This window comes from Ascaphus truei, chromosome 5 (genome assembly GCF_040206685.1).
Source record: "Ascaphus truei isolate aAscTru1 chromosome 5, aAscTru1.hap1, whole genome shotgun sequence".
Taxonomy (NCBI): domain Eukaryota; kingdom Metazoa; phylum Chordata; class Amphibia; order Anura; family Ascaphidae; genus Ascaphus; species Ascaphus truei.
Genome location: NC_134487.1, coordinates 8,923,798 through 8,938,375, shown reverse-complemented (window position 1 = coordinate 8,938,375; position 14,578 = coordinate 8,923,798). Strand labels below are relative to the sequence as shown.

At 45.2% G+C, this 14,578-nt stretch overlaps 1 protein-coding gene across 2 annotated transcripts in view; it reads left to right on the top strand.

Moving 5' to 3' along the window:
* LOC142494809 (NACHT, LRR and PYD domains-containing protein 1 homolog) overlaps positions 1-14,249 on the top strand; it is an 81,804-nt gene extending 67,555 nt beyond the window's left edge. For both annotated transcript variants that reach the window (XM_075599308.1, XM_075599309.1), the window contains exons 10-12: positions 136-222; positions 1,460-1,627; positions 7,091-14,249. In XM_075599308.1, coding sequence (XP_075455423.1) covers positions 136-222; positions 1,460-1,627; positions 7,091-7,430 — 595 coding nt within the window. In that variant the 3' untranslated portion in view covers positions 7,431-14,249. The remainder of the gene's footprint in view (positions 1-135; positions 223-1,459; positions 1,628-7,090) is intronic.
* Positions 14,250-14,578: the final 329 nt, after the last annotated feature.

Sequence of the window (14,578 nt, the reverse complement as noted above, 5' to 3'; positions counted from 1 at the left end):
CACACACAGACACACATTTTGTACAACATCAGTTACTACCACTTTTTTGGTTAAGGTTTAAAAAAAGCATCCCCATATACATGTAATAGTAATTTATTCTTTGGATTCTAAGCTATTTTACTTGCTGTTTTTAAGCTTAAATTCCAACATGCTGACTGCAAACTCTGGGAAGATTCTGAGGACTATTCTTGAACACCCAGACTGTTCTACGAAGAAGCTTTTGTAAGTGTTACATTTAATTACACCAAACACGTGCTTCATAAATGTACAAATAAGAGATGAGCGGGTTCAGATTTTTGGAATTTGACACCTCCGATACTCGGCGATCTGAGTACAATTTACCCAATAGCATTGTGCTAAATTGGTGGCAGATTGGTGAGATTTGGGGCGTCGGTTTCAAAAATTCTAAACTCGCTCAATGAGGAGGGAGGTTCAGTATATGAAGGATGGACTTTGGTAGGTGGCGACTGAAACCCTGGAGTGCCTTATTGCTTATATCCCCCCCCCCCCACTAATCAGATATAATTGACACATGTTTCACTCTGGGTTTTTAACTTGCCTTTTTCTGGATCAATATAACTTCTCGGTACTCCATACCCCCTTGTGCCATCGCTCTTCCACCATTGCATGTACTTTTATAGAATTGCACTGAAACCCCAGAACAGCTTCATCACTTGCCTTGTGCAGGAGGAAACCTGTGAGTCCTCAGAGACCCTTCCCCTGTGTTATTATTCTCGTTGAGCTTGGCGGAGCTCAGTGCCAGCCCCAGAACAGCTTTATCACTTGCCATGTGCTTTAAGAGGAAACCTGTGAGTCCTCAGAGACCCTTCCTCTCTGTTATTATTTTCGTTGAGCTTGGCGGAGCTCAGTGCCAGCCATGGACTTGGCCTTTTATGCAGCCCACACAGATACATATATTTTTCTATATCAAACAGGTCAGCACACAAGTTTATATCAAATATGTGTTATTTTTAGCAGGTGTTAGGCAGCGGAAATGCCTTCGCGTGCAGTAGGAGAATCTGTTTCTTACTTGATAAAGGGGAAATGTACAGTCTTTAACTTCCAGGATAAACAATAAGCTTGTACTGTCCGATATAGAGAAATGTGATGATTTCCCTTGTGTTTGAGAATTGGGAGAATACACGAGTAGCGAGACTTACTGTCTCCGGGGCGCCGGCAAAAAAGCAAAAATCCGCGGCTCCGGAGAAAGTGTCTGCCGCGGGTCCATGCTTACCAATCATAACCGCCGCAGTGTTAATTCTCCGGTGCTGGAGACACCGCGGTCACATGACCCCTGCTTGCCTTGGTGCGGGAGGCAGTTGCTTTTGCTACATCTTTATATCCCACTTACAGTTCCGAGAAGCAGATCCTGACGGAGCCACAATACAATGTATCCAGTTTATGCTCAAGATAAATGTGCAGATGATTGCTCCTGACCTTCTGTTTTCATCCCCTGTAGTCTGGCAATTAACAAATTGGGATCAGCCGGTGTTCGGGAACTATGGGAAGCTCTTGAACTAAACAACAGTGTAGAGATGTTAACCCTGTGTGACAACCAGATACAAGATGAAGGAATAGAAAGCATGGCTCACAGTTTGAGCATGAACAGAACCCTGAAGACACTGATGTGAGTATTTTACTGCTTTGTACAATGGACTGAAGGCAGATTGGGAAGGAACACTTAGGGGCCTATGCACTAAGCTCCGATAAGTCACTTATCGCCACCTTATCGCCAAAAAAAGCCTACTGCTATTCAGTAAGCCCCAATAAGTCGTCAATAAGAGATATTTTCACGAAATTTTGTTGGCGATAAAAAAAATCACCAAACGTGTGTCGATAAGCCACTTATCGCCAGCTTTTCAAACTCGTGCTATTCTAGTAGCCCTGATTAGCTTATTGAGGCTAATCGCGGCTCTAGAATTGAGATTTCCTCTCAAAATCGTCCCGCCAGGAAAAGTTGGCAAGAAGGTGGTGAGAAGCTGCCGATAAGCAGCGAGACGGGACTTATAAAAAAAAATGCATTTAGACTTAGTAACTCTGGAAGCAGGGGGTCCCTGGGGCTGAAATCAAAGCGCTTCATCTCAGGGGACCCCCTGCTCCCGCACACTATTAATAAAAATTACATTAAAGGAGCTTCATTACCATAGCAGATAGCCGCTACGGTAACGAATGTGTTACATTTTTAATTGGGGTTTTATTACAATTGTATTGTAGCGGTGGGTCTCCGGAGCAGAACCTGGTTGATTTGAGGTCCGGGGACCCCCTGCTTCCGAGATACAGGCCCTGTTATGGGGTTCCGGTATCTCCTATGCATTTAAATGTCCCGCGTCACGTGACCGTGGGAATCAAATGCATAGGAGATACCGGCACCCCATAATGGGGCCTGTATCACGGGATGCAGGGGGGCTCCGAACCTGAAATCAACATGGTTCTGCTCCGGAGACCCCCTGCTCATCTACACTCGTAATAAAATGTCAATTAAAAAGATATATTTTCGAGAGACTTCCGATGACGTCAACGGAGATGGTTGTCTGAGAAGGGAGCTCCCGACACCCTCCTAAGCAAACGCTAGACTGAGCACTTCCCACGGACCGAAATCCCCCCAGAAAGCTCCCCACACCTTCCCCGAAGCAGGCGCAATGCTGCCAAAGAACAAGCAAACCCAAAACTCGGTAACTAAGTTCTTTGCGCCCGTGCAACGCCAGATGGAGCCGGCCGCCGAAATCCAAGATGGCGACGCGGACCCCGACCACGCCGTGATAAGTGCGGAGCAGACCCAGTTTGAACTACCCGAACAGGGACTACACAAAGATTTCTTTGAGGTCCGATTTAACAAGATAAGAAGGGGGTTCCAGGAAGATTTGGCTTCAGCCATAGAAGGCCTCAGATCTGACGTCGATAACCTAGCCGCACGTGCTGACACCCAGGAGGCAAAGGTAGAGGAGTTCTGCCACACCCAATCGACCACAGAGGACGAGGTGAACAGGCTTGGTCACCTCATGAATGAGCTGAGGGACGCCCTTGACGACCAGGAAAATAGACAGAGAAGGCAAAACATCCGCATCAGGAATGTGCCTGAAACAATCCTGCCGGACTCAATACAGACTTACATGAGCAAGATTTTCCTGAAGCTGGTGCCCGACCTGCAAGAACATGAGCTGCTGATGGACCGTGCCCATCGGGCCCTAGGTCCCAAATCCAAAGATCTCAACCGCCGCAGAGGCATCATAGTCAAACTGCATACCTACGCCGCAAAAGAGAGAATCATGGCGGCTAGCAGAGGGGCGGGAGACATCCAAATAGGAGAAGACACTCTGCAGATCTTTGCTGACCTGTCCGCTTTCACAATCAACAAACGCAAAGACATGAAACCCTTAACTACAACACTGAGGGCTCAAGGCATCCGTTATAGATGGGGATTCCCCTTCAAATTGGTGGTCCCCAGAAATGGCCGCTACTTAACCATTTCGGATCCAGATGATTCCCAAGAATTCCTTAAGGCTCTCGGAATACCCCCTCCACAAGCCCAACAGCCACCCCCCAGATCTGCCAACAAACCTACCTCCACTGAGACCCCCCGTGCCTCGGAACGGCTGGCGAGCCAGAAGCAACACTAGACCTTACTACCCTCCTCTCCCATTATGGGCCGGCAAAGTCAACTCCCCCCCGAAACCCGCCTACAGCTCAAACTGCTGCGACAGACCTACGGAGGGCCGACAGCGACCTGAGGGAGGAAAGCTGCTAGAGGAACCCCCCGATGAGAGCGCAAGATCACCCACCTATCTGATGTTCCTGCTCCCTTCACTTTCTGCAAGTGGCGCCGCAGCACCGCATCCCCTGCGGAGAAACGCCGAGACGATCAGCGACAGATCACCCAGTGCACTGCCGACCAGATCTCAGCCAAGTCTCCCTTCGACTAGTCCCCTTCCCCACCCCCCCACCCACCACAACCCTTCCCTCCCCTTACCCCCCCTGCCCTTACCCCTGCCATCCCACCCCCCCACCCAATCCTCCCCCCTCCCCCCAGAGTCTCCCCCTCTACCCAACCCCCCTAGAGTCCCGTCCCCCCTCCCCAACCTGCCTCTCCTGACCCTTCCCTCTACCACTTACCAGAGCCGGGGACCCTCCACGGTCCCAGGGGGCGATCCACACAAGCGCAGACCAATCCGGAGACCCTGGTGCCCTGTCTTCCTCAGAGAGGGCCGCACCGGGTCCTCGGGAGGGCGTGACGTCCGCAGGCGAGCGGCTGCCCCGGCAGATGCCTGCTTCCAGCTGGCTCCTGGGCTACGGTGTTTAGGCCGCTCAGGTCGATTGAGCTGCCGCTGTCGCTGGCCCCTCCCGCTCAGAGCCCAGTGGAGCTGGAGTCAGAAGGCGATGACCTCAACCCGAGGCCTTCAACCCCAGCGATCGTGGCGCAGCCCCCATAAGAAAATCCAAGCTCCCGATGCGGACTAAGCGGACTATATCTCCGACCCAGGGGGGTTCAGCTACAACCAGGTTGGATCCATTTTTTTTCCTGATATGCCACCAGTAAACCACCCCCCCTCCCTCCACCACCGCTACCGTCACCCAGCCACCCTCTCCCCTTCCAATCCCCTGTGCCCCGCTCCCAGAAAGAAACTATACAATAACAGTATAATTTCTTTTATTATATTTATTAATATAAACGTTAAAAAAATTTAATATTTCAATCATTACAGAATCATGTATAATTTAGGTATACATTTCCCTTTGTTCACATTAACGCAATGGTGTTAATGCAGTTTTATAGCAATTAAGTTCTTTCAGAGTGCTTATTTAAAGCAGGCAATCTAGAAAATGTTTTGAATTCATTTTAATAAAAAAGGAAAAGACTGGGGCGCTCCCTATTTATTCTAGCTAGTGATAACGCCTATAGGATAATGTGTAACCAAAAAAAGAGAAAGTGTATACTTGCCCTTGTTGTTTTCTGCAGCTGGACCAGTTGAGAAGATAAAGCCCGGAATCTTCTTATAGCGGCAGTGAAGATGGTGGATTGGTCAGCGCACGGGATTTTGCTCAGAAATTGAGAGAAAAGATAGAATACACGAAATCAATGTATTAAACAGACATGTGTAATCAATGGATAAATAAATGTGGAAACATTTTAGTATTAAAAATGTATGTAGTAAATATTGTGATGATGTTTATAAAATATATAAAAAATATAAATATATAAAATATATAAAAAATATATATGTATAAAAAATCTATATAAAAGTAGAGATAGAAATAAATAAAAATGCAATATACTCAGTAAAGCGTGTGCTCGGACTGCAGGGAAGGGGAATAGGGGTTGGGAACGAATGCTAGTGTTTATGTGGATCCCCAGTAGGCTTCTATGGACTTACACAGCCTAATGTTAGGAAGGGGTTAATGAAGTGATGTGAATCAACTCACACTGACTTATGTGCAGTTCCTCCCCTACGCGTTTCCTGACGAAGCATCACTGCGAAACGCGTAGTTCCCTGCCGGAGCCTATTGAGTGAGGGACCCAGCCAGCCTGCTGACATCCGGGAAGATCTCTTCTTCCGGTCCCGCCGTCGGACGCGGTAGCGGGAGTTCCACTGGAGGGAAGGGCTCAACCGGATCGATCGGGCTAACACTGGGCTGTTTTTAAACTTTATGTGAGTGTAATTACTTTTCGTTTTTCTGATGTAATAAACCCTATCTGCTACATACCCAGACTTGCCCATTTCTTCCAATTTGGGCACCTGGGAGAGAAGCAACTCGCATACTGCCTCTATTGAGAGGGAAAGTGAGTAAGAGTTGACTGATTCGCCGCAGTCTGGCAGTACTCTCTGAGGGAGGAACTGCACATAAGGCAGTGTGAGTTGATTCACATCACTTCATTAACCCCTTCCTAACATTAGGCTGTGTAAGTCCATAGAAGCCTGCTGGGGATCCACATAAACACTAGCATTCGTTCCCAACCCCTATTCCCCTTCCCTGCAGTCCAAGCACACGCTTTACTGAGTATATTGCATATTTATTTATTTCTATCTCTATTTTTATATAGATTTTTTATACATATATATTTTTTATATATTTTATATATTTATATTTTTTATATATTTTATAAACATCATCACAATATTTACTACATACATTTTTAATACCAAAATATTTCCACATTTATTTATCCATTGATTACACATGTCTGTTTAATACATTGATTTCGTGTATTCTATCTTTTCTCTCAATTTCTGAGCAAAATCCTGTGCGCTGACGAATTCATTTTAATACAAGACATTGGACCATATCTCCTTCCTCCTTCATCTAGTGATGAACTGCATGTACAGCAGTTTGGTAAATACGACGTTATCTGTAAGGTATCTTGGGAGTTTGGACACTGGATGAGTTGCAAGACGGACCACGATTAATAAATCTCCCCCCATATCTACAGAAATAGAAATGCTGTTACAAGAGGTCATGCTCTTGTAGTGCCCCAAACAGGATATATTAATAAATATAATAAAATAAATTATACTGTTATTGTATAGTTTATAAAACACAATTATAAGACAATATATAATAAAAGTACAATCTTTTAAATCAGATTTATTGAAATTAACATTAACACATTACAATTTTAAATCGCCCATGGGCGGAGGATGAGACTTCGTTTCCCGGAGGTTGTTAAGTACGGAAGGGGGGGGGGTGGAGTTCTCATCTGTTGGGGGGGAAACAGTGATTGGTTGTCGAGCCAGGGGGTAGTACTGAGGTGGGGGGGCCACAGTTGTTGAGCAGGTGCCATCTTGGCACAATCAGTGTGAGGGAGGGGGAGCCCAGTGAAGGACAGTGTCCCATCATCTGGGGATTAATGTCCAGGCCTCCAGCCTCGGCTGGGCTTGGTATAACACCTCCACACACCCCATGGGAAACCCGGGTTGCAGAAGCAGAGATATCATGGCAGCCTTAAATTGCAGCTGAACGTTTAATGATCATTAGCAGCTAATGTAAAGAGAGGCTGAGTAAATAAGCTCCTAAGTGTTATTTTGCTCAGGGTTTAGTCTGTGAGACACCCCATAACTTCTGGAAATAATTTGTAATATTGTTTCATGTATTTCAGATTGTGCATGAACCCATTCACAGAGCCCGAAATGAATAGCATTACTGAGTTACGGCAGCGGCGGAGAGACTTGAACATTGTTCTGAAAACGGCTGAAGATGAGGAATTTTTCAGCTTTGTGCAGGAGAAAGTTGTTAGTTTACATTCTGGGGGGTGGAAGCAATATTACAAGGGATGGCTTCTCCACATTCTCAGCATCGTGCAGAAGGATCTCAGTGATGAGGGGAACCAAAAGGAAAAAGTCAGTCATTTAACAGAGGAAATTTTAAGCGTTATTAATACCATCTGTGCAGCACAGAAATCAGACACATCTCTAATATCCATAAAAAGAACATTTTGAGGTTTGACAAAAAAATACAAGATACTTAGAAATACAATCAGAATTATTCATGTCAATTCAAATCTTTTAAACAAGTCTAAGCTCCTCATTCTGTAAGCGTCGATAAGGCCCTTATCGAGCACTTATCGGCCAAAATGGCTACTCGTCTTTAGTAAGCCTCAATAAGTGGCCGATAACGGCCTGTATCGCCGCAAAATCTTATGACCCAAAGAAAATCGCTGATTGAGCGGCGATCAGCCGCTTATCGACCATTTTCGGAAGGATCATAAACTCACACGATTCTAGTACCCGCGAGTCGCCTCTCGCCGCCTATCGCAGCCCTAAAAAGTGATCTTCTCCCCAAATCTAATTCACCTCAATAAAAATAAAATCAAATAATATCTGAAATAACCATGAAACGCATTAGCTAACATAATACAACATTAACTAAAAACGAACAACAATCGCAAACATTTTATTACCATTAAGCATGAAAAAAACAAAAAATGACATCCATATAAGAAACTGTAATTAAAAAAACTAATAGCAATACCAAGCCAGAAATGCCCCCCAAATATTGTCATAATAATGTATTAATCTGTACCCTAAAGTGGTACAGATTAATATATTATCAGCCAATGTGCCTCCCCCAAAAAATCAAAAAACACATCCAATGAATAAACCTGTAAAAAAAGACATTTACAAACATTCAATATATTACTTACCATTAGAAGTGGTGGCCCTTCGACTCCCGGGGTAACAGGAAGCTCACGTACCTTGAAGGCCTCCAACAGCATCCGATGCCATCCGCCAGTGTGGCAGGCGCGAGATCGGAAAAGATTTGTAATTCCGATTCTTCAAAAGTGAAGCTTATCCTGGTTTCTGGTTTTGGTGATAATTTCCTCTTTGGTTGCGATGTAATGCAGCCTGGTGATTATATCTCCGGGTCCCCTGTTCTCAAACTCCTTGGGTCTGAAGACTCTATGGGCCCTGTCCAGTTCCAATGTAGGATTGGTGGCTTCTGGAAGTATGCTTTGAAACAGCCTGTGGAGATAAGGTTTAATATCTTCTGCCACGACCGACTCTGGGACATTCCAAATTCTGATGTTGTTCCTTCTTGATCGATTCTCGGCTTCCTCTTGCGCGTCCTGGAGACGAGATATCTGATCTTTCAGCTGGGCTATGTCTGTCTCGGTCTGTCTTTCGGTGGAGACTTCCATCGCTTCTTCAAGGCCCGTAGTGCGCACCTCTACCGCCGCGATTTCGGAGCGTAGTCCCTTCATAGCGCTCTGCAGTTCCTCATGCAATGACTGCTTGATCTCTTTGACCCAGGCCTTTAGATCATTTCTTAGACTTGTCCTTTGGTCCGAGTCCGAGCCTGACTCTGATTCTTCGTGGTCCTGAGATTGCGAGGTCTTGTCTTTTCTCGGGGGTTTCGGTGTGCCACTCTTTTGCTTGAAGAACAGGGAAGCGTCTGGTTTTGGCGGCTTTTTTGGCGGGGCCATTTCCTGGGTCTGTTTGGTTCAGTTAACTAGAACTTGTTAACCCTTAGTCGCACTTGGTGAATTATATATTGAAATGCTTTGGCCCACAAACCCTTGAGGGAAGTCTTTGACGCAGGCTTTCAATTTTATCGTGACCACTTTTGCACCCCTTCACATAATGTCCCCCGTTACATATTTTTATTCCTGCGTTCACATGTTGTGCGGGGGGGTGAGAGGTGGGAGGCGTGGCAGTGTTGCTTCTCTAGTCCTGGTGTTTAAATGCTTAATTTCACTGTCCAGTCACACTGTGCCTTTTATTCAGTCCAGCGGTGGCCAGCTCAGATTTGTCTCCTATTTTTATATTGTGTTCTTTATTTTTTGAGTTGTTGATGTACAGTATGTGTTTATTTATTTATTTATTCCCCCTTGGGGAGCTGTGCCTTTAATTGAAGCTAGCCGCGGCCATCTTGGATCTAGATGGGACGCCGGCTACAACATCCGAAAACAGCTCCCATTCAGGCCGCAGCTTCGATCAGTCCTTCTCGTCACAGTGGGGGCACAAGCAGGCAGGCTCAGGAGGGGCGCGAAGTGGCAGGCTCAGGCGGATCCGACATCTGGGCTGAAGGTAAGCCCAGTATCCTGCTCCTTCTCTATCAGAGAGCCATTTTAGGTGATGGGGGCACTTCTTCTGAGTCTTGGATTCCCCCGTCCGCCGGCAGCTGACCGCTATATCTGGCGAGGGCACCCCCACAGCCCACCTCGCCCGGCAGGTGCAGCGCGGTTCCGGTATGTGTGCAGGGGGGGTGGGAACGGGACCCAAGTGTGCCGGTGGCTCTCTTAACTGGGCGCTGGGCGCCTAGCCAAGATGGACATCCCTCGCTCAGTAATTCTTTATTCTGAATGAACTGTTGCATGCTTTGTGTGTGTACAGTGCCGCACTATAGCGGAATTTGAACCGCTTGTTTTGTGTTTTTGTCGTGTGTGGTCTTCCAGACCTCCTTCTTATGAAAAAAACATTTTAATTATCCATACCCTGATTTTATCTAAGGCTTTATTTTATCGTCAAACATCCAGTTTATTATTGACACTTGAATTTTCATTTTTTTACGCCTGTGACCTCTCCTGGGGGAACACCTATGACATATGGTAATGGGATTTATGTTTTATCCTGTTATTTTAAGAAACTGTCCTGCATATAATATGTAATAGAAGCAATCTATCTTTTTCTGTAATATGAAGCACTGTTCTTTAATAAGTCATTTTTTTTCTGAACTGTTGCACGCTTTGGAGAGAGTATTTACATTTTCGGACACATTTGGCGACAACAGATTTTTGTGTGTAACGGTGTTTCCCCCACCCTCAGGGAGATCACACTACCAAGCGCAGTGTAGTGCTGGTTACCTGCTGGCTTACATGATACTGAGGTGTCCGCCGATTGCATTGGGGACAACAGGACAGGCTTCTGGGGTAGATGATGGGTCTATATCTCACATGGTACAGCGCCTCTATCTCTTGCAGGCTCCAGCAGACGTGAACGCAATCCCATTCAGAAGAACTCACCCTTCTCCCCCTGATTGCAGACTCAGGCAGGAGTATATTTTATAAACACTGGAACAGCTCTTTATTCTGCAGTAACACAGCATACAGCAATATACACCTTTACAGAACCCTCTTTGGCCGTCAGCCTTTGGATGGTCCCTCGGCACAACCTTGGGGCTTAAGGCCCTTCCAGTCGTCTTTGCTCTTCCCCAATTTCCTGGTGGAATTGGGGGTATGGTCTCACTTCCACTCCCCTAAGGGACGGAATATAAAGTGACAGCCCTACACATTTCTTGCTGTGAGACCAGTCTCTCTCAAGGGGGAGAGATAACTGACTACATTTAGGAAGTACAGTACCTTAAGTATCCAGGGGATGGGCCAGAGGTCTGAGCCCTTGATAGGACAGAACACAGGCCTTAGCCCGCCTCCTCCCTTGTCACTCAAGGGAGCTTCTTACTGTTGATTGGGCCTAACACTGTCTGTACTGCTACCAGGAATTACATGATAGGCCGGGTAGACTAGTAGCAAAGCCAGGCATGGCTACAAGTGCATAGTTTTTTTCTATAATCAACTTGGACCTGAGACCCTGGAAGATATATTAATTTACATATTTAGCATAATTTTTGGGTGGTGGCAAGGGATCGATATGATTGCAATTGATGTTTGTAAACAAGAGACTAATATCAGAAGGATTATTTAAAACACTAGGATATCTTAAAAATGGACCTGATTCTACAAAAAGTAATTTACAACAAAACCTAAGGAGCTCTTTAGAGAGTCAAGAAATTTTAAGAGCATTTTAGCCCCCAGTGTTCTGAAGAAATGCAATGCGATAGGTTCCAGTATACATTTTGTTCAAAAACCTATTGGTAACTATCGATGTGGAAGATATGTCACGTAACAAAATCATCTTGGACCACGTTCCAGGCAAAAAATACAAAATAATGCAATTCATTAACTGTCTCACCAATTTTGGCATATCTATCATTGACTGTCCATGTAAATTGTATTATATTGGGAAAACCATCATACCTCTCAGTGAGAATTGGTGAGCATGTTAATGGAATGAAAAAAATGGAAAACGTCTACTAGAAAATGGGGGAAAATATACATAATCTAGCCCAATATTTTCTGCACCGTCATGAAGGCAGTCATGAAGACCTGTGTTTTAGAGATTTAGAAGTTATCCTTAGGGATCCAAGAAGAGGGGACAGGGATTTGAAACTTTTCCAGAGAGAACAGTACTGGATATACAGTATACACTGCATAGCAAAACACCTCTAGGCTTAAATGAGCTAATAGAACTCAGTCCATTCCTTAAGTAACAAAAGGGATTGGTAACAATGGGAGTGTATAGCATAAAATAATGTCAACTAATCTGCACCTGGTTCATACACTTATGTATATGTGGTCCTCTAAAACAATTGATCTATATGTGGAATGCTATTTATCCTGGGTGATAGAGGATATGATGGATGATATGATTATAGATACAAATGCGCCAGGATTAATGTGTCCATCATGTTGATATATGTTTTAATAGCACTTTATTGCATCGGAATATCATTGTGTTTTGGGATATTATGTTTATGAGAGGTATAATTGGTTATAATGATAGGTCAGAGATATGGGGCCATATGTACTCATTGTAAATCCATTATTCAACATTGACATCTGGATCAATTACATATTTTTATATGAAGTTTTGAGTTTTTGGTCTATGTAGATGTAGCCAAGTGCCCCTAGCTATAGCCTTCTACTGGCCTCAACACTATAAGTCCTGATAGGAACAGGCAGTGTTGGGGTTAAACTCCTGTGCAGTGCCTTGCCTGCAGTTGCAGCCTGGATGGGTACTATGTTACCTTATCCAGGGGCAGGCCTAGACCGGCAGTTGGAGTGTCATACCTGGGGAGGGTACTGACTGGGTCACATGTATAATGGTGTGATGCCTGTCAGTACCTGGGCCTGCCTGTTATGGGGTGGGGTTGCAAGCCCTTCCCCTGGGTATAAACGCTGATACCACCAAATGTAGGTTGTTGATTATGGGGGAGTGTGATACTGTGACGGTGAAGGGGTAACCAGGCCATCAATAAAGGTATTATGCCCGGCTGGTTACCTCTGAGCCATTTTGGGTAGTTTAGAGTGTCAGCTCTTGAACCCAATGCAATGTATATGTTTGTATTGAAATAAAGGATTTATGTGTGTTTTACCTTTCCAGGAGTGCTACCCAGTGGAGATTCTCAGGCTGAGTTTCAGGGGGGCTGGTAAGGAGGATTGCAGTAAACGTTTTGTCAATATGTGTCTAGGTAGAAGGGGCCCAGAGTTGCTGGCCACCCCAAAAATGTATCTGGGAATCAGGTCGGATTCCCGGGAACATATAGACACATCGCTCTGGTCAAAATCCTCCCTGGAAACAGTAACGTGACACCGCCAGGTTTCCCTGCTTCAGCACAGACCAGAAAGGTAAATGGGGGCATAGGGATATGTGTATGCCGGGTACAGTCAGGGGTCCCTTAGTTAATGGAAGTCCCCCAGTATATGCCCATATCACCAGAACCACGTATAGAGGTTCTGGGGTGCTTCAACCATCGATAAGGTCACGAGGCTCATTTCGTGTCAAAGTCCAAATTCCTATGTGTTTAGAAAAGTAACTCTGAGATTGAACCTAAGCATTATTTCGTTCAGCTTTTAAAACTTTTTCTTATAGGAAGGTCTAGTAGCGCTGAAACTGAACGGGCGCGTCTTTTCAGTCAAACCTAGGAAATGAGGGACTTACTGTAGAAGAAATTGTGAAATATTTTTATTTTAACATTGTGTGTAATGGTAAATGTTTCTGCACTGTATATGAGCTGGGGATTTTCAAGTCTGTGGTTCCAAAAGACCAGTTGGATACCAAGCTGGTGCCACTACGTCTGCTCGGGTCCCGGAGTTGAAAGCCACAGAGATTGCCAAGGTGTGAAAGCCATTTGGACGGAGGAGTTGGCCTCAATTACCGTTGTCCAGGTCTGTATGGAAGACATTGGACTACCATTTACCCAGCTCAGACTTTGAGACGCCTAACTCCACAGGTGGCTTCTGACTGACAAGGGGCAGAGGTGCCAAGCTGGCACATGCCCCTTTCAGATTTTTCATCCACCCTTGCCCAGCTTCAGGAAACTGTCAGTCTCTGATTGAGTGGTAGGAATTCTCCCACGCTCGGATTGGCTGGAGTATTTTATGAATGGGACTGAAATACTATAAGAAAGCCAGCAGCCAATCCGGTCCTTAGATTCTAAGCGCCAAGAAGCAGCGGCAAATTAAAAATCACCAAAAGATGCTCTTGGAGAAATAGAAGGCAAGAAATTTCGGGGCCAAGTTCTCAAAAGAGAACGTAGCGGTCGCGGCTGGAACTACATGCTGAAAAGAGTACAAGGACATTTGGTACTATTTCCCGGACAATGGATTTTGACATCTCCATAACATATACAGTGGTGGCATCAGGAACTTCATGCCGATTGGAGTTCCAGGACTTCTTGGGCTAAGCCCCGGTCAACCTAAAGACTTTGTTTTTATGAACTATTTCAACTAGGAAAGATTCGTTTTGTAGCCCAGACCCCAGTAAGTGTGTTTTCTCTTGTATATTGTAATCCGCTGTGTGTACGTCTGTTTCAATGGAATAAATGACAATTTGTTTTACCTCCTTGTTTTCCTCAATGTTATGATACCGGTTTAAAAGGTGGTAATGCCTGGTCGCCCGTGACAGATACCCTTTTCCCTACCAGAGGGTCAAGGAGATTAGGAGGGGCTCTCGGGGCCTCAAGCCCCTGGGGTCTGCTCCAGGGCTGGAGGACGATCATGCGGTTATATAATAAAACTGCTGTTGGACCGACTATGGTGTGTGTTTATTGGAAAGGAGTGTTGCCTGTGGGGACCATCCTGCATCCAGCAGCATCCACATGGGATGGAGGCGCTGCACAGTAAGAGTAGAACAGGATGAGGGAGCAGGATGCGTTATATATATAAAACAGAATGAGAAATAAACAGTTGTATTGCTAATGATGGAATGTAATAATCAGATTCACTAATGTTCATTCATTATACTCACATAGATGTGAGTACAAAGAGCTTATCACACTCTAAACTCTGGTGTGTAGATGAGTTCCAGCA